A 21,697-nucleotide genomic window follows, 5' to 3' on the forward strand; every position below is an offset into this window, starting at 1 on the left:
CGCTTTTAAAAAATCCCAGGGCCAGCCTCATTTTGAATTATAATATACAACTCCTCAAATAACTTATAAAATAGCCGTAATTCCTTGCTGCTCCGAATGCCTCAACTTAATTAAGATTAAAAAAAAGTCCTAATATTTCCACAGCCAATTACAATTTTTTTTAATATGATATATATGCGATTTTTTGTATACTTAAAAAAGGGAGTATTTTTCAAATTTATTTATCCTTGAGTTTATTTGAGTTTTAAAATTACTATCAAATAAAAATTTTCTCAATATTAAAAATAAATAATTGCCTGATATACTTTAGTTGAATTAAAATATCTCAGAGAATTTAGCGAGGTCTGGTCATCTTACCCAACTATCGCGTACAGTCTTCACAACCTCACTGTCATCAAAAAAAAATTATATTTCCTGATAAACTAGGTACTAGGTTAATGTTAAATACAAACAAAGACAGTGTTGAACCAATCGGTATTTTGTTAATTATTTTATTTGGATCGAGACTATCACATTTAATTAAAATATATGTTTAAAAAATCGTAATTTTGGGGAAAAGCGTCATAGCCTAGTCGATTAGAGCGTCGCTTGCCAATCCGATAATCCGGAAAATAAATAAAAAAATCATGTTTTTGGGAACTTGTAGTCCCACCTCCGTTTTTATATAATATTGTATTATTTTATTTTATATTTGATATGTTAATTTTAATATTAAAATATTTAATCATAATTTTGATAAGCGGGAGCGGGACTTGGTCAAAGCCCCCTTCCCCCTGGATAAATCTTGCGACGACACTGTGAAGTTGTTAAATAGTTATAAAGTATTATTTACGATAAATAAACATAATTTATTTTTTTTTATTGGGTTATTTTTTTGCATTTCAGTATTTTATAAAATTGCCTTATTGAAAAAAAATATGTTTTAAAAAAAAAATTTTTATCCATATTTTTTTTATAAGATAGTGATTCGATCCATTTAAAAGGAACGATTAACAAGCCTGGATTCCATATTTTTATTTTGCATATAATTGTAAAAATATAAAACAACAGTAAGAAATTATAATATTTTTTAATAAAAATTTATATCAATGTTTAATAATAGTTTTTACAAAATTTTCGAAAAATAAGAAAGATAGATTTCGTAGTTAAAACTGAATTTGCTATGCTAAAAATGCTTTTGGCAGGAGCAGAAGTGGGATTGGAATTTTAAATTTGATAAGTAGGTAAGGATTTTATTTCAGGAAATTTCATTCAATTTTTTTGATAAATAATTCTCTTCCAAATTAAGTCCCACTAATTTATTCTCGAAAAAAAGATTCCAGAATACATTTTGGTCCACAGTTTTTTCAATTCCAAATTTTTCCACATATTTCTTTAAATACGATAGAAGTTTATTTAGTATTCGTTTTGTGAAAGCCTATACAAATCCAAGGCTATTCGAGTTTAATATACCAGCTGTAAACATTTATAAAATTAATTATAAAATAGCCATTCCAAATTAGAATAGAAGTTGGCACTAGTCGGAGATGAAACCATGCTAGGAAATATTTGTAGGAAACAGCTGACCGATTAACATAAATTTTAAAGAAAATGAATTCCGTTTAAAATATATAATTTATCTTTTTTAGACCTTTTCCTATTTTGACCCGAACTTTTCATTTCTTTGATCGGTCTTTAACTTTTTCGATTCCATTTTGATTGACACTCTTCCTTACTTGATCGACCCAACTCCTTTTGATCGATCATTTTCTTTTTTTGAATGGAAAACTTTGTGTCATCGGTTACTCATTCTTAAGGTATAAAACACATGGAGCAACGTAGTATAACCTTTCTTTTAAAATGCTGTCAGGCTTATATAGGCAATCACTTTACCGAGAACGGGATCCTGTGTCAAATCCTGATTAAAGCAGATAATTATTTCCTAAAAACACTACGAACTAAACAGGCCTATTGTATGGCGTTTATGGGGAAATAAGTCCCTTTTAATTTTATCTTATTTCGGTTTGCTTATGAAAGTAAGAAATAAAAAGTATAGCCATGGCATCCGAATAAAACTAATGCATATGCCTTGGGCCCCTTAAAAAATATTTTCTGCCTAAAGATTATTATGCCATGATGAAGTTGACTTGTAGTTTGGCTTGATCATTATTGTTAGCGTCAATGTGTTTTTTTCCGGCAATTTGTTATTTTTTCAACTTTAAATCATATTTAAAGCGCGTAATTTAAAAATCTGATTTTACCCGAAATGTATTCCATCATGTTTGGAATACCTACCCTATAAATTTCAGAGAATTTTGCCATGAAATTTAGAATTTAATAAAATTTATATTAAATATTCTATTTTTTATATAAATTATAAATGACTTAAAGGTTAACAGCAAAATTCTCTATAATTCTTAAGATAGGCATTCCAAACATGATAGAAGGTATTTCTGGTAAAATAAGATTTTTAACTTTTAAAAACGTGCTCAAAAAATTATTTAAAGTTGAAAAAATAACACATTGCCCGAAAAAACACAATGACGCTAACATATACATTAAAATAATCGTAGAATGTAAACTAAGATTTTATAAATGATATAACATTAAATATTATTTTCAAACTACAAGACGTCAGGTTCATTTTTTCGTCTATCCATTTTGTAAAATATAGATAGCCGTAAACATTAATCAGAGACCTGCAGGCCCAGCCAGGCATGTGTTTAATTTTTATATATGATCCCGGCCTAAAATCTTTTTTTTATAAATGGCCGGGTACTATATTTTAAAATAAAAATTTTTTTAAATAGCTATTAGTTATAAAAATTAAAAATAAAGGTAATATATTTTAAAAGGGCCGGGCCATGCAAATAGTACCTTTGCTGGTCTCTGACGTTAATCAATAAAATACAATGTAAAAAAGAAACAAAGACAACATTACGGATGTAATTAAGATTACATAAAAGTAAACTATACTTTGTTGCAAAAACTTTAAGATGATGATGATCTTATCGCTTTCTCTAGCCATGAAGAGATAACTAACATAATATTCACTGCAGTAAACAGATTTATTTATTAACAGATTCTTTATAATCAATAGATGAGTGGTTTAAAATCAGATTAAATTGATACTTACATTTACATCCATGACTGCGCCAATATAATATTTGAAATAATTCGTACAATATTTATTTATACAACCATAACAATCCGTAAATCTCATTATAATAGAAATCAAGCAGATTTAACATAAAAAATATGCAAAGACATTTCTCTTAATTTTAATAAATTATTATCTACTGTATTAAAATTAGAAAGTCAAGTCTACACCTAAAATTTCAGTGATTGAAAGATATCTCTAAGTATTGGTGTACTAAAAGAGACTATATCCAGTAAATCAAATTTAATCCAATCTAATATATTCTTCAACATCTGAACCAGGTGTTAAAAAATTGGCTGAAAAAGTCATAATCATTTTATAATTCATACAGTTCATCTAATTTCCTTGATCGATAATCATTTCGAACTAATTACATTCATTCGCTACTTTTAGATTTGAAGGGTGTTGATTAATCTAATACCCAACGAGATACATTCGGTAATAAATCGTCTTGGCACATTTTTAAATTTAAAAATACTCAAATAAAACATTTTAGATAATTTTCCTAATATAAAAAGTTTGAAAAATTAAATACTACATTGACCTTGAATTGCGACAATAATTTAGCAAGACAAAATATTCTCTGACCAGGCGCTAGACCTGTAGATAATAATATATCAATAATTTTATACGATAAAATATTGAATGCATATATTTTTGATATTGCAACGTTAATTTATGGACATAGATTAGATATAAAAAAAATATCATCGCCTGAGAATTAGAATATTCTATTTCTAGTTTTATAATTTTATAGGATTTAAAGAATTAAGTTTCTATTGTTTCTATAGGATGGTTAACCTATTGGATTTTAATTTGAGTTATTTTATATTTTTAATTTTTTAATGTAAATAATGGTAAAAAATTGATTTTTGTATAAAAGTCATTTTTACAAAAAGTGATAAAATAACCCAATTCTCATGCGACTATATATTATATTTTTTACATGAAGTAGTGTTAAAAGGAGAGAAAGTTACTTTCTAAAATAAAGTAACTAATAGTGAGCTACTATTTAGAAAAATGGCAATAGCAATATCGCGTTACTTTTTTATTGTCAAATAATGTTAGTACCGCGTTTTAAATGTAGGTCCAAAAACATTTATATATAGAGCGTTATTTTGCTAAACTATAACTCAAATTTTTACTTCCCCATGAAAAAAAAGAAAGCACAATTCAAAGCTCTTATATAACTAAATATGGGATCGCTATTAAGAGGCACAGTATATGAGATTGCACTGGGCTTATATGGGGTTAAGGAAATTTTTTTGACACATACTAAAATCACACTATGTAGATAATTATACAATCACTTTAATACTTACATTAGGTTTTGCATTCTAAGTGTCGTGAACAACATTAACTCTTATTCACAAAGATCTTTTAGCTCAAATGTAATACTAGGCATTACCTTATATTGTTCTTAAAAAGCCCAATTTGGGTCGATTTTTAATAATGGCCGATTAAGATCTTAGCCAAAATATTATTGTGTAAGACTCAAGATTTGGCAAGTAGAAATCCAAATCTTTCTACCGTCTATCAGCAAAATCATCAGGCTTGCACAATATTATTTTGGTTATACTCTTAATTGTGCTATTTTTAAATCGATCCGAATAGGGTTTTTAGCAACACTACCTAAATATATAGAGTATCATTGATGTGATAAAATAATAGTAATTGAAGTGTATAACTGATTATCTATAGATGCCACCTGGAAGGTAAAAAAAATACTGTCTTTTCCTTTTACAAATTAGATGAAATAAAAATAAAATATTTGAAAATAAAAAAAGAGATAAACGAAAGAAAGAAGTATGAAGGTGTATATCTATTCATATATATATATATTTTATTAAATTAATCATGGCTTGTTTAGCAAGTTTAATTTTTGATTTTGTGACCAACGATTGGGAGAGTATTATGTTATGACTTATTTATAAGTATTACGTTATGACTTATTTATATAATATTATTTAAAAAATTAATTAAACAAACTTATAATAATATTTCGAAGGTAACATTAATAATTACAAGTCTGGCATGATGGCATTTCTTTTTTGGCTAATATTTTTTTTCCTTTTTACATCTAACAAAGGGATATTAGAGTACTAGAAAGCATTAAAAGAACTAAAGATTAACTTAAATTTTACAATCAATACGGTAGCTTAAGATGCAGCTTTATAAAAATTTTTTATCTGTTCTTGTGTTATTGGTGATACTGATAAAAGTTATAAGTCCTAAATATTGGCGCAAATGAGGTATTTAATAACCAGTTTGATTTAATATTCTACAATCCGGCCCAGCCTGTTGCTCGGCGGCAACGTCTAAATTTATTTTAATATGCCGGACCTGGCAAAATAATTTCCCTACCTCTGGAGATAATCCATAAATTATAGTGTTTTTAATTTAACAACTCTCCAAGATTATAAATAGGTGTTTATTTTGCTGCTCAGCTACATCTATTTTGGTTTAGGCATAGTATTTAAAAAATTAAAAAACCGGACCCGGCCGGTCCACCTTATGGAAAAATCAATACCAGAGGACCGGGCAAAAACTATTCTCGCCGGACCGAGTTGTGCTTGAGAATTTTGCCATTTGCAGACCACTGGTACAATATTTGGCATATTCGATATCATAAATAATTTAGGTTTATTAATTCGAATTATAAAATTTAAATTACAATTATAAATTGAAATTGAAATTTTAATTATAAAAATAGTATTTAACATGTCAATAATTTCTATGTTAGATTTGATGTCTGTCAGAATTGACGTTTTCTTTCATTCGCTTTGGTTTAGGCTAACGATTTTTTTATATTTTATTTATCAATAATATTTATATTTTTTCAAATTTTGTAAATGCAAAAAAAATAAATGCTATTATTTATGATACATTAATTTTCTATTTCTTCTATAAATTTTCGTGACTAATATATGAATTATTTACTTCCACATCTCATCCTATGGTTTTATAATTGTATAACATCAGGTAAAATTGACATCTTAAATTTAGTTATTTTCCATGAGAATAAATAGTTGCATGATGTATATAAAATTTTATTTCATGACCCTAATTTGTTATTTATATATATATAAGAAAAGGCAAGAAAAAGAAATATATTAATAGTGGATTCTAAAAGTCTAGGAAATAGTTTATAAATTGGAAGGAATAAAGAAACTAAGAAATTATTATTGATCTAAGTTCATATATTTAGCTCAACTAAATAAATCATAAATATTTATTCATAATATAATTGAAAATTTAAACACATATGGTTAAGAATTTTTTTTTATAAGTTAAAAGGTTAATAAAAATTTATGGGGCTCATATTTTTGCATTAAAATTTTTCCACATGATTATCTTGTATAAGGTTTAAATGGTTTTACATTCTTTTCATAAATAATCTAAATAAATAAGATAAAAATATAAGAAGAATTTTAATCTTAAAAATAATTTCCACCCTTAAGCAAAATTTGATGTGTTAAAAAGCATAAAGGATTCACTTTATGGTTTGCTTCATGTCATACAATTCTAGTATTTCCTGTAATGATTTAATCAATTTTTTAAAAAATCATAATTATAATTTGCTTTCCTTTTTTGCCACTTTTTATGCTGCCCCTAGGAACAATCAAGGAAGGATTACTAGAAGATCTCAGTTTTATCCCATTGAAATTGAGTTTGGAAAAGCTCATATTTATTTATAGTTCCTCTTTTATAAAATTATTTTCACATTTTTTTTAATTAGGAAGATATTACAAAATATAATATATTAAATGGTACCAATTTCTCAAGTTGAGATTTATTAGAAAATCATATTTTAAAAATCCTGCCTAAACATTACCTGAGATTTTAATGGGATTTACTTAAGGATATTATACATGAAGATACATAGAGCTATCCAAGAGCACCTGTTCATTCTTAATATTATACTTACTATTAGGTGTGTCAAACCATTATATATAGTTTTCAGTACATTTCTGGTCTAGCTGTTCTGGTTTTGAAAAAATTTATATTGGTTTATCCCATTTTAAACTATCTGTTCATGCCGTTTTTTAGATCATAATATAATTTTGGGGTAATAATATATATCGTCATCATATAGCTATTTGCTAAACAATGACCAAAATTTGTAATGTTTATGGATGAATGTAGTGTTGTTAAACAGCTCCATTTAGCCGATTTATTACCAAATCAAAATTTTAACAAAATATTATTACCTATCCCTCGAAATTTCGCCAATAGAAGTCCAAGCCTTTCTGATATCTGTGGAAACAATCAATAAGATAAGCATGGGTAATTTACTCTTGGCCAAAATTTTGAGTTAATCGTTTTTAAAATTGGCTAAATCTAGCCGTTTAGCAACACTAACTGAATGGTGATTCGTCAGATATTTTAAAATCATTTTCTTTTTGCAGATAATATAACAAAAATAGTGTAAAATTATAAACTTAGTATTTGTACCTTTCATTATGAAATTATTTATAAAATAAAAAAAAATTATATGATTATATATACAAATATAATATAACCAAAACAATAAAAAAAATATTGGATCGCTGCTTTAAAAAAGATCGGTCCGATCCGCTATTTTTTTAAAAGCGCTAACTATCGATGCCGATTCGATCTGATAATAAATAGCGGCACAGCTCTAAGATCTTTTTTTATTGTAATGTATATTAACGGACAGTTAGCAGAACCATCTAGTTGGCTTCAGAATAAAAAAATCTGACTCTTGCTGAATTAAAACCCAGAACTATCTGATTTGTGATACAGTGCTCATTGACTTGACACTAGTGTTGTTAAACGACTCGTTTTGATCCGACTTTTAAAAACGGCTTACTCAATATTTCATCCAGAAAAATATTACGCAAGTCTGAAGAATTTGCTCATAGAAAGGTTTAGACATATTTTATCAAAATCTCGTGGCTTAAGCAATATTTTTCTGGCTAAAATATTAAGTTAGCCGTTTTGAAAAATAGGCTCAAAACGAGCCGTTTAACAACACTACTTGCCACAATAGTTGAGTAGTTACTATATTTTTAGCTGCTTAAGAAATCTTTTAGCCGAAAACTGTCACTTTAACCTAAGGGATATTCTTTCAAAGTTAGTAAATCAAATTTGGAAGAAACTAATATAAATTAAAACGCCTTAATGTTAACGGACTCTGACGATTAAGCCAAATTAGCCGGTATTTTGCCATTACCCAACTAAATTAGGCACAGACTCTACTCGAAAATGACATTTCTTTGTATATAGCGATAAAATTACGACGCTATCTAATATTTTAATAAAAAGAATCAATAACATTCAACGCTCTACATCGTTACCCAAATTTATGAGCCATATAATTAACCTTATAAAATATATAATAAAAAGCTTTGTAAAATATTAAAACCAAATAAAATAAACCATCAATAAAGATATAACAAATGATTGTGCTATTTATTTTTAAAATTTTAAATGATGTTAATCATTTTAAAAATAAATATTCTAAAAAACCCAGATTGGTTTGGAAAGTATTTTTTTACAAATTTGGTTCTCTCCTTCGGAGTTTCTATTAATGACGGCCTTTTTATGGTTCGGAAAAGGTATTACAGTTCCATAGTTTGGTTTGAAACCCTGTTTACGATAAAATTAGGCTTTGTTATGGAATACAAAATGTCGTTAAATAGTCACATGGTAAGAATAAAAAGGCATTTTAAACCCCATTTTTATATTATTATTTTTATTTTAAAGCGAACCCTACCTAATAAATTAAAAATCGCAGCTGATTAAGTATATATCTTAAAGCAAATTTGAAAAATTATGAAATTTAACCTTATACATTTAAAGCAAAACTCTAGCCAGAATCAGACCTTCGCCTACATTTAATATATACCAATCCCACTATTCTACATCAGGCATTAAACTTTTTATGAAGATTCCTTTTATTTTAAGCATTCTAGTATCCGGCTATTTATCGACATGGTGTTCCAATAATCATAAAATACGTTAACCGACAAAATAGAAATTAAAATTACTAAGATACCTTTCATAATTTTAGTTATTTTTTTATTATGTTAGTTTTTTTTAGTTCAATAGATAAAACAAAATCTGGTTTGATATGAGATATTTGAAAAAAAAACGGAAATGTTAGCAAAATAAATTTAATTTATAACTTTTAAATCTTATTATAAATACGAAAAAAAAATAGAATAATTTTTTATTCATTTCTGAGAGGGAAGGGCAATGCAAGGGAGTGCTTAAAAAATATTCTTCAATTTTTAGAATTAATATGATAATAAAATAGTATTTTTCGCGAATTTATAATGACTCACTTTATCTAGGTGCTATTTTTTGCAGTATTTTTGAATAATTTTTTTGCCAATAAATATGGCACCTGGTGCAAAAAAATGATTGGAATATGAAAAATATAAAGCAATTGTTTCTGCTTGCTTATTGAGCATAATTGAAAAGCCAAGGTTAAATTTCTACTAGAAAATCTATTTTAACCTATATAACTTTTTTTCCGTAAATTTGAAAGGTGTAGTTCTTAGTTTAAAATTCAAATTTTTTTAATAGGATAGCAATCGGTAAAATTTCTAAAAAAATAAAAATTACTATTTATGAGACTCGTGATGTCTCATTATTACATCTTATAAAGATTTTGATTGGTTGTGTGTTTCTTGTACTTGTATAATAATCTTTGGAAATATAAGATCTATATTAGAAACCTGCTAAATCAAAATTTTTTGGAGACAGTCCATGCAATTTTATTTTAGATCCAGGCCCCATCTGCTACTCGCTTCAAACAACTTTCAAGGAAGAAATCTCAAACTATAATTTATTTTTATTCTTTGTTTTAATGTTATGCATTAAATTTAACTATTCAGCAATAACTTTGATAATTTAATAAATGTTTATCTATTTTTATAAATACGAAATATTATAAAGAAAATAAATAGTAAATTTATCCCATCTCTTGATTTATTTTCTCCATTTTTTTAAAATAAATTTTCAAGTGTTGTTAAAGTAAGAGACTATTATTTACTTTTTTGGAAAAGTGACTCAAATAATAATCTAGTAACGGTAACTAATTCCACTTGGAATATAACCACCCAAAATAAATGATTATTTTTTGAAATGTTAAATAATTATGTTTGGATGATAATTTTCCCAAAATTTAAACTATTTATTAAATATAATGACTCACTTACATCATGCTCCCTTTTTAGAACATGTTTTTGAGTCTAGGTAAGCTTGTAAATAACACGCCTCAGGCTAACCCAACCTTTAAATCTATATTAAACTTTATTATTTAAAGAACCGAATCTTAAACATTGAAATTTTGTCACCCTATAACCTTTTAAAAAGTATCTGAACCGGTTTGAACCCTTTGATATATTAACCCTTTTAAAGCTGATTTAATAGTTTATTTAGATTGTTTCAGTAACCATTTGCGATATTTTTGTATATTGCTATTTGACGATATCAGCTACTCATGTTATATAAAAGTGTTTACAACCATAGAATTTATTATCTTTCTTTATAGATATAATTTGATAGAAGAGAGTCTCGAAAATATTTTAATTGCATGCGGTTCATCTATTTCGTAAAGAATGGGATAAAGATTTTTAATTGAAAAATCTGATTTAACGGGAAAATGTTCAGCTGTGAATTTCGACCATTTTTTTTCTATAACTTTTGAAATTCTATCAATTTATATATAATTTTTCATAAATCAAGAAAAAAAAATAATGCACAAAAGTTTATGGGCGAAAATTGTCTGACATTTTTGTGGCCCGGTATTTTACACATGCTGCTAAACATTTTCGGTTAAGTCACATTTCGTCTAAAAATGGCCCTCAGTGAATTATATAAAATTGTGAGATTCCAAATCGCCATGGATTCCATATCCCATTACGACATATTTTTATATTATTATTTTTTTCAATGCTATTTATTACCCGATTTTTTCTTTGATTAAAAATGCGTAAATCGCAAAATTATTTTGTTTAGGCTGTGTACAAAATCTTTTTTTAAAATAATTCAAAAAGTTTTAAAACTTTTCACAAATTTTAACATTTTATTGAAATCATTTGTTAAAATTTTTGAAATTTATAAGATATTCTAGAAAATATGTTTAGGACATGTTTTTATTTTTTAATTTGAAATAGCCTGTTTATTTATTTTATTTTCATTAAAGTTTCGAAAGTTTGGGAATTTGATTCTTTGAAAAAAAATGCTAAAAAATAATATATAATTTAAAATATTTTGCAATATAATTGCTTACTTTTGAATTAGATATTCATAACTAGTTGCCATTTAAAAATAATTTTTAACAACACTCGAATTTATGTTTAGTATAGGTCCCAGGTGTCATATTTAAAATTTGTTTTTGCATTCTAAAAATAGGAAATGGTTAGCAAAAAAAAAATTATTCTTTAAAAATTTTTTGGGACGCGTTAAATCCCTAAACGGACCTCCTAAATACGCCTTAAAATTAATCTCCAAGGTAGAGCTGTTAAAAGGCCCGATATGGGTCGATTTTTAAAACCTGATTAAGATTTTGGCTAAAATAATTTTATGCAAGCCTCGATATTTGACAATTAATTGGGACATTTTTAATAATCTACTTAAATCGGGCTTTTTAAAAATCTTATTCTGAGGGAATTTAGTAAGACCAGATTTTACTATATTTGTGTTGATTGATAAAGTTTTGGGGGTTTAAGAATTTTATATCGTTAATTTTATTAATATTTTACTCTTTTATTTACAAAAAAATTTTGATTAAATTTTATAGCTTTTTAAAAATTACACATAGTTAACATTAAAATAATTCATATTAAATTTATTATAATTGTTAGATTTTTTTATGGCATAAATTAATTAAACGAAGTTGAAAAAGGAAAATTCGCTATAGTAAACCAAATTTCTAAGTGTCCGGTTAAAAATCATATTCCCTTATGATAAGAATATAATATTTGTAAATCAATGCGTACTCTAAAATAAATTCAAAAAAATTAATTATTGGCAACAAAAAAAGGAAATTAAAAAATTAACAAAGTTTGTATAATAAAAACAATTAAATTAGTTATTAACAAAGGTGAGACAGGCTTATTTACATTGCTATTAGAAAGTTTAAGAAATTTTCCGAAGGCTCTCCAAAGTTTTAAGGAGCTTTATGAGCCCTCTGCGTCAGAGATCTTAAAAATATTTTGGCGGCAATTTAAAAAATTTATTACGGGCTGAGTCAGTTAGGCTAAAATAATTTCGGGCCGTGGCGGAAATCATTTTTAAAATTTTACTGGCCAGGCCGTGCTGATCTTTACTCTGTCCCCAACGATGCCATTAGAACGTTATTATTTTTACAAAAATCATTCGCACTGCACATTTTAGACGAGATCCTAGCATAATAAGGATATAGTTAACTTTTGTAATGATCAAAATATTATTTTTCTATAATGAGTAAATGAAATCTGCACTCCCCTTGCTCAAATTTACAATAACGAAATACAACTTCTAAGTAGTTGGCCCTTTCCCAGTTTGACCAGGGTAGGCCAGTTTCCCTTTTAATATCCTTGCCAACACTGCCAAGTCAAGCTCAAGTCCTCCATCTTGTACTAAGTTTATTACCTAAATAGCAAAACTCCCACTTTTCAAAAGTTTAATTATACTAGTACTTACATAGATAGCAATGGTTATGCATGGCGATATCTCCATTTACGATTATCTTACATTTGGAAAAAAAAATTTTATTCCTTGTATTAATTATATTATATGATATGACCCTAATATTTTCATTGATATATATTTTTTTAAATGTATTATATTTTATTATATCTAAAAAAAAGTGTATACATGTCAAATTAAGTATATGTTTAACACTTTTCGAATGTCTAATTTTTCTTTTCTCTTTAATTTACCTTATTTTATACTAGATAATTAATAAAATTACTGTAAAAAATAATTACATGATGGGCAGTTTTTAATTATTTGTTTAATTAATTTTTATTACGTCTCCTTCTGACAAATCACTTAGAATCAGGATGGGGATGGATGATACATAAATAAATTTTTTATTTATATATGTATACATTTTTAAAAAAAGATATAATTATGAATGAATTTTTTTTTAAAAAATATGAAAATATAATTGCACTCGGGGAAAAACACATGAATAATTTAAATATAAATAAAGAATATAATGTCATTTCATGCAAAACTATTTTTTTTTATATTCCGACTTTTATCCCAAATCAGGTTTGACCCGAAATATTTTAGAAATTTTGACCCGAAATATTTTAGAAATTTTGACTCCGCCCTATCTCGACTTTTAAAAGACATAAACAAGTAGAGCTCCACATTTTTAACCCAACTTAATTTATTCCTGCTAGATGGAGAAGAGGCCTACCTATCATAGCTCTGTCAAATCTCTAACGATAGATAGAAAAACGCTATATCCCCTAAAGGTAACCGAAAATTTTCTTGACAAATTGTCTAAGAATTCAACGGCAAATTAACGTTTTAAAATTAAAAAAAATATGCGCTATAATTAATTTAAAAGGTTTCTTGTATTTTAATGACATTTATTGTATTTAATATTAATATGTCGTCGGCCGAGAATTATAATATTCTATATCCACTTTGCAAAATGCTTTTTTTTTATGATAAATGAATTTTTCAGTACTGTATTCTTATATATCCACAATAAAAATTTAATCATTTATTTTACATAATAACATTGAGATTTCAATCCTTTTTTTTTAAAAAAAAGTTCTCCTTAACCAATTATATTTTAAAAATAATGGATATAGAACATTATAATAATCAGCCAACAATATATAATTATATAACAATAAAAAACAATAGTTAGTTTAAGTATGTGATATTTATTATGACAAAGAAAAATGTTACTCATCTTTACATATATAAACACAACACGATCTAACGAAATTTTTCATATTTGATCGACTTTTTTTTGTTATAAATAATAGTAATAATAAAATCGTGAGAAGAAATAATTTTATACTGATTCCTTTTTTTTTTAACCTACTCTTTAGGATTAATATTTCCATATTTTTTTTTATGTTTATCCTTATTCTTATTAATTAAGTCGAATAAACAAATAATTCGATGGATCATATGTTTGGTTATTCATATTCCTAAATTACAAATATATTTTAGAATAGGCCTAAATACTTCCCCTAAGGTGTATTATCTCAAAAGTCTCTTCCCCCTTCCCCGGGAGTCCCTTCTCTTAATTTGAGCCTAATTTGCAAAAAGCTGTTGTATCAACTCCGCCATTGTGCGGGTGTCTATTTTATTTTTGTTAGTCACTATATTACTTATATTTCCTATTTTCTACTCGATTTATGATGAAGAAATATCTTCTAATTCGATATTATAATTCAAATCGTAAAGTTAAAATTTTGAAGTAATTTTAAAGAATTAGTTAATTGATGTTTCAAAACATCAAAATCTAATTTTATGTAAATAATATATCCAAATTTTTACATACATAACAATTAAGGATCGTAAAATTTTATAGACCTTAACATTGATTTTTTCTGAAATTAAATTTTAATATTAAAATAATATAACACACCTATTAATGAAAATAAAAAAATTACAAAGATTTTAATTTAGCTATGTGTAATATATACCATATATAATGTAATTCCTATTTTTATCCTATATTATGATTTATAAATATGTTTTTTAAATGCATGCAATGCAGTAGCAGCCTGGCTGTATTTATTACCAACATTTTTTTTAAACCACACACAGTAAGACAATTATTTTTTTTTAAACCACACAAAGTAGACAAATGAGCCATTTTTAAAAAAAAATATATAATTGGAAAATAAGGAATTATATTTAAAAAAATATATATTATATTACATTAATATTTGATACAAAGGAAAAGGGGATGATTTCAAAAAATAAAAAAAAAATTTCATCTTTTTATAATTTATTAGATTACATATATAAATAATATTATTTTATTATGTGCTTATCTTTTTTCCATTTGATAGAGAATCCATATGGGAATCATTAAAAAATGATAAAAGTCATAATTTATTTATTGAAGAAAAAAAAGTACAAGTTACAAGTTTTACAGAATTTGATGCTCGTGTTTGCCATTACATCAAAATAATAACTCAATATTTTTTTAGATAAAATTTTTCTTTTGCCCTATAAGAAAGTGTTAATAGCTCGATATTTTTTAGATAATTTTTATTTTGTTTAATCTAATATGACTATTCTTTTAAAAAAATAAAGGGATTTGAGTTAATTTGGCGAAGAAAAAAGATAAGACCAGTGGCTCCTATTATCCCCCCCCCCCCCATAAACGTTTGAAGAAACATATAAATTAGTCAATTTTTAACCATTATCCAACTAGAACAAAGTCCATTTTATGTAACGTTTTCGTGTCTTTAGTCATTTCCTGCTCGACTCTTAAGTCATTGACACAAAGGCCCCTTCCCATAATGACTAAATTATAAAATAATTTTATTATAAAAGGGATAGAGCTACTAATTATATGGTATGTTGAATAAATGAGTCCTCTGAAATTTTATAGATGACCATATTTTTACCGTTTTGATTTCGGATCACACAAATTATATAATTCAATTTTTCTCATATCCTTTTTGATAACTTAAATATATTTTGAGAAACATTATAAGCACATACTATAACTGTAATCAGAGTTGTTAACGCTCCTTTTTAAAAGTATCTAGCTCCCGCTACTACATTTTTAAAAGGAGCTAGCTCCCGTAATGAAGTGCTACTCCATAACCGCTCCTTTGATTTTCATTTTTTGAAGGTATAACGAAACAAAATCATATTTTTTTATCAAAAAGCTTTATTTATATTAAATGATCTATCAAAATATTTATAACCTTTTTAGTATTTAAAAGTAATAAATTTTCTAAATTAGAATCTAAAAAACATCCACACCTCTCTCCTAAGACCTCTTTTGCAATACTAAATAGGCGCTCCTCAGGAGCACTAGAGGGAAGCTAGGTATTGTATTTTATAAATATATTTTTTAATTAAGGGAATTTCTCAAAAATAGTAATTTTGGTATCATTATTTAAAAAATATTTCTCCAATATATTATCTTCCTGATGATCAATTTCAAGGAACCCAAAAAAAATTTCTAAATCTTTTATGCTTTTTTAGATTGAAGCTGCTCACTTTTGAAAATTAAAAGGTTTTATTTAAACACAAAAGGCATTTTGCCCTTAAATTTGTTTGATCGTTTGGATTAACATCTTTTAGAAGTTTAAAATATTTTTTGTATGATGGAAATTCGATTTCTTCATCTATGATCTCTAAATCCATAATATCTAAAACTATTTTTTGTTATATATCTAAAATAAATATTAATATGACTTACAAGATTTTCCAAAATATTATTAATATAAAAATAAAAACTTTACGTTTAATATTTAAAATGATTATAGATGAAAAACCAATATAAAACTTGGCTAAACATTTAATAATGGATAAATTTAAATTAAATAAAATTTCATTTTTATTGAATAATTAACAAATATTTATAAAATAATTTAATTTATACATTAAATTTAAAGGAGCGGTGGCGCGGCGCTCCTCCACTCCAACCCTAAAAGGAGCTAGCTCCCGCTCCCATTCCTTAAATTTTAAAAAGGAGGGGCGATCCAGGTGTTTTTAAAAAAATGTAGCGGAGCTCCTATAGCGCCGCTCAATAACAACTCTGACTGTAATAAAGAGTTTTAAAGAAAATCATCATCATAAATTTATATTTTATTGAGATTATAAATTTTAATATGCATCTTCATGAAATTTGTAATGTATACAAGTTAACTTCAATTAAGTTTACATTGAAATGAGTGATTAAGTGACTAGACAAGAGGTTTTAAATTACATAAACATTTTAAAAAATTTTAATAATCGATTTTTACAATTGTATCACGAACAAAATAATATTTTATTTTTTAAATAAATTTTAAATAAAATGATAACAAATGATAATTTTAAAGGATATGATAAGAATGATGAATTTCTAATATAAAATGTTACAAGGATACACAACACAATAAATTACAACAAAATTAAGCTTGGTAAAGAGATCAAAATAATACTAAAAAAAGGAAAAAATATCTATTTTTTTTTAAAAAATGTAACTTAATATGACTTTTATATAAAAACTCGAAGTGTATACCTTAATGAATTTTTTATTTCATTATTCATTTTTTGTCCATTTTTATTCTTTTATTTATAGATATTCCTCATAAAATGAATGAACATAAAATTATTTTATTGAATTATATCATTTGTATATAGTGTTATTGACTAGTAGAATATCGCTATCTTTTTAAAAAGTCGAAATTCAACTCAACTACCACTATTCTATCCCATTTTTTAAATTTCCAAAATATACCAAAAAAATTTCAAAAATCTTTGTCTTTGATATAAAAATATCATGTATTATTCCCAACAAGTAATTTCAAAATCAAGAAATTCACCCTCTTTCTATTGGATCCCCTGTTCTTAAAATTATTATGTTTTTATCTGATAACCAATAAAATTACGAGATTTTACATAATTATATTTATTTTTATAACACATATTAAATATATTCAGGTGCAATTACCTTAACATATCCTACGAAAGACATTCATGCCTTCAGTATTTTAAACGATGCAACAGATAATATTGATACAATACCGCAAAAGCAAACGATTCAAGAATTATTTATGAAACAAAAAGACCATGTGATTGTTTATATAAATGCTAATAAATTGCCAGTAAACAAACCTTAATATTAACTCTTCTATTCTAGATTCATTCTTATATTTTTAAAATATTTAACAGTATTGAGTAATTTATTTGTGATATCTTATCTCTATCATAAATAATTTTATTTCTTTGAAAATATTCGAAATTTAAGAAATCAGGTTCGTTTCGTTCTAATAAAAATATCAAATTTTAGATATAATTTTTGATTCTCGTTATTATTATCTTAATAATCTGCTATATTTTTATAATTAAATATATACATATATATATATACTTAAGCTAATGAGCTTCACCATTTATTCCTAAAACACATGGGAAATAATTCAATATTTTTTATACTAAATATTAAAGAACATATCAATAATTCGGATTTTATAACCACGAGTTCAATCAATATAATATTAAAATTTAAAGAATTCTAAAAAGTTATTTGTAAATGGAACTATTTATTACTAAAAGTTCATAACCTTCCTTCAAATAAAAATTATAATATCATTTTTTTTTCAATCTGTATCATCATTTCACTATTATTATTTTTCAAGGTGCGTTCTCAAAATTATGACTACATTATCCATGTAAAATATATAAAATATCAAATGAAAATGTTTTGCTAATGCAAACAAAACGTCACAAGAGATAAAACTTGAATTGATTTATATTATAAATATCAAATAAATTTTTTAAATCTCTTATTTTCTTCTTTTTTTTAAACTGCCGCAGAGCGGTAATTATATTTGATCCGTTATTAATGACTTCCAGGTATCATTTAAAAAATATATATTCGGAAATGATTTTTCCCCCTTCTTTTAATTATCTTTTTACGAATAAAAAAATGTATACATACATGAATGACAAATTATAATTTAATTCCTTCATACTTAAATAATATGTCCTTCATACTTATAGCCACTTTTATTTTTTTTTAGTTTTTGAATGATTTTAATTTTATGACATAGATGATTTTTTCTATAATCTTGGAATGACTCATGTATTGTTGTAAAATCACTCCATTTAAACCCGGGTTTGAGTCGACTTTAAAAAAAGCTACAAAATTGTTTAAACTGGGGGATTTTTTACACCGCGTGCCTTACCTTAAACGTTTTTTAGCCAGTTTAGTTGCTTTGTCGAAATTAAAATGACCTGGCTATAAATGTGTATATCTCAGAATTAGCCGTTAATTTTTTATGGTTAAACATCTTTGAATATCTAAATATCATTAGAACTTGTTGTAAAACAAAAGTATTTAATGAGACGTTTAAATCGGCTCATCAAAATTTTGTTTAGGATCGTATCGGCAAAAAAATAGGCTGATTTTATTTTCCTATACTAACTTCTTATTAATATTTTTTGTTTGATAACTTCTTTTAAAGTTTTATTAAACATACCAAGGTTATGTGTTAAAAATTATCTTTTTGCCAATTCTGAGATAGACACATTTATAACTAGTTCATTTTTAATATTGTAGCTCCACAATTTGGCAATAGATTTATTATATTATAGTTTAATTCCGCATTTGGGATAATATTGATTTATTAAGGATTTCGAATTCTTATGATTTCCATCTGTCTGTTCAAAAAAACCCCAAATAGTAATCTTTATATGTTTATTTTCTAAAATAATGTTCCACATACATTTTTTAAAAAAAATGTTTTCATATATTATTAGGTGAGTTATAAAAGCTGAATTAAAATATGTTTATATTATATTAATTTAACCTATATCAAATAGATTTTTTTTTAAAAAAAACAAATCCACCATATAATTATAGTTTTGAAATGAAGGCACATGTCATTTTTAAAGCTCTCGCTTAGAGGAAAGATTGAACAAAACAATTTGAAAATTTTATCAAAAGTTTGAAATTTGAACTTTAAGAAAGAAAGGTAGTTCTGGCTTCGATTTTTAAATTGATGCGGTCCCAGGTTTTCTTCCTATTTTAAACAAAGAAAGAAATGTAATCATTATCACTGTAACCTACCCATCTAATTTTGGTATCACATTTTCCAAAGATGTCAAAAGTCTATTTGGCTATTTTTTTAGACTAGCGCTACTAAATTATAAAAGTATAAAAGCTATACGAAATATGATTGATAATATTATTTTATTTATACTTTTAAAATAGGATTAATTCTTTTCTTTTTTCTTCATATCTAAGTCTTATCTTACCCAACCAATATGCACTAAATATAGTAATGGTTGACTAGATCCTTCATTTCAAATTGTTGAATAGATTAAAATTAAGATGTTTTAAAAGGGCACAAAGAATAAAAAAATTTTTGTATAATCCATATTTTGTTATCATATAATATTTTATTTGACATTGACTTTAGAATCCCGCGAAACATAAATCTTTCGAAATTTCGATATCGCATCTTCCGCAAAATGACGTTTATTCTTCAACGGATATCATTCTAGACTTAACTGATTCACAAACGTATATATTATTCACTTTTTTAAACATAATGTCGACATTATTAATACTTCTAACACAGTCTTATAAGAATTTATTACTACCTATTTTTTTCCAATGCATTAGTTTTCTAAAGATGTATTCTGACTGACCACTGATGCCGATTTTTAGTCGTAGGTCCGATGTCACTATCTCCTATTTATAACTTATTTTTCAATACTAATTGAACAGAAATGTAGTGGACAAAAAGACTCCGGATGAATATACTCATAAAGAAAAAGATACCTGACAAAATACCCCAATTTGTTTAAAATCTTGAGAAAGTTTTTAAAAATGGGATAGAGTAATTTAAGAAAATAGAGCAATATGTGTTGGGTAAGAAAAGAATGAATATAAACTCCTGATTAGGACTAGGGTTAGTTTTAGGGGATGACTTGGGTTATATATATTTTTACTCAGCCTAGTCACATGTTGAAGCCTAATATAGCATATGGTTAGTATTAGATTTCTGCACTGGACCAATTTTTGGGACTGATCATTTAAGAAAAAATTGAGGAAAATAAAAAAATTAAGTGTTTATTTTTTTAAAAATAATATTTATAAACAAAATAATTTCAAATTTTTCCTAGGTCCAGCCCGTTTCGTATTTTAAGATCTAGATCCTACTCAGGTCGGTCCTTACATGAGTGTCTTATTGGAACATTTATGTTTTGTTTTTTTCTTCATCACACGATTCCCAAAACTATTTGGGTATTTAAAACACGTCCCATGCTTCAATATGGCTTGGCTTTGGGCCATATCAACGACAATTTTCTTATCCAAAATGTCTATGCGGATTTGAAAAACCCAAGTTAGTTGTGGCCTGCCTCTAGTTCGTTGTCCACTAACTTCAAGATCGAGAACTTGCCGATTCACGTTAGTTGAGCCAGTTTTTAACAAATGTCGATACTAGAGATCTGCAAATAACGACCCGGCCCGTCTATTTAAAAAAATATCTGTCCAGGTCGGGTTTAAATTTTTAAATATAATATTACATTTTGTCAGATAAATTAATATATTTTAAAATTCTTGCACGCTAATATTTTTTTTTACAATCAAAGAAAAATTTCGGGCCGGGTGGGCAAATAATTTTTATTTCGGGTCGGGTTTTTCTGGATAAATAAAAAAAAATTCTTTCAGGATCGGGTCGGGCAGGAAAAATTTTGGGCCTGGTTTGAAATATTAGGTCCGATGCAGATCATAAGTCCATACCACAGTCTACTCTCCTTATCTTTTCCGACAAATGAGCTACGCCCATCTTATTTCTTAAGCTGTCATTGGTCCCACGATTCAGCTTGGTATAACCAAGGATCCATCTGATCAGCTCATTTCGGTTATATCCCACA

General features: G+C 26.1%; 1 protein-coding gene across 2 annotated transcripts in view; it reads left to right on the forward strand.

Annotated features, from left to right (window-relative positions):
• The first annotated feature begins 5,985 nt into the window (after window positions 1-5,985).
• LOC135927576 (disintegrin and metalloproteinase domain-containing protein 12-like) overlaps window positions 5,986-21,697 on the forward strand; it is a 40,955-nt gene continuing 25,243 nt past the window's right edge. The window contains exons 1-3 of one of the 2 annotated variants that reach the window (XM_065463650.1): window positions 5,986-6,121; window positions 17,750-17,913; window positions 20,233-20,336. In XM_065463650.1, coding sequence (XP_065319722.1) covers window positions 6,067-6,121; window positions 17,750-17,913; window positions 20,233-20,336 — 323 coding nt within the window. In that variant the 5' untranslated portion in view covers window positions 5,986-6,066. The remainder of the gene's footprint in view (window positions 6,122-17,749; window positions 17,914-20,232; window positions 20,337-21,697) is intronic. The other variant, XM_065463651.1, reaches the window with a different exon arrangement.

This window comes from Gordionus sp. m RMFG-2023, chromosome 3, assembly GCF_954871325.1.
Source record: "Gordionus sp. m RMFG-2023 chromosome 3, tfGorSpeb1-WG-v2, whole genome shotgun sequence".
Lineage (NCBI taxonomy): Eukaryota > Metazoa > Nematomorpha > Gordioida > Chordodea > Parachordodidae > Gordionus > Gordionus sp. m RMFG-2023.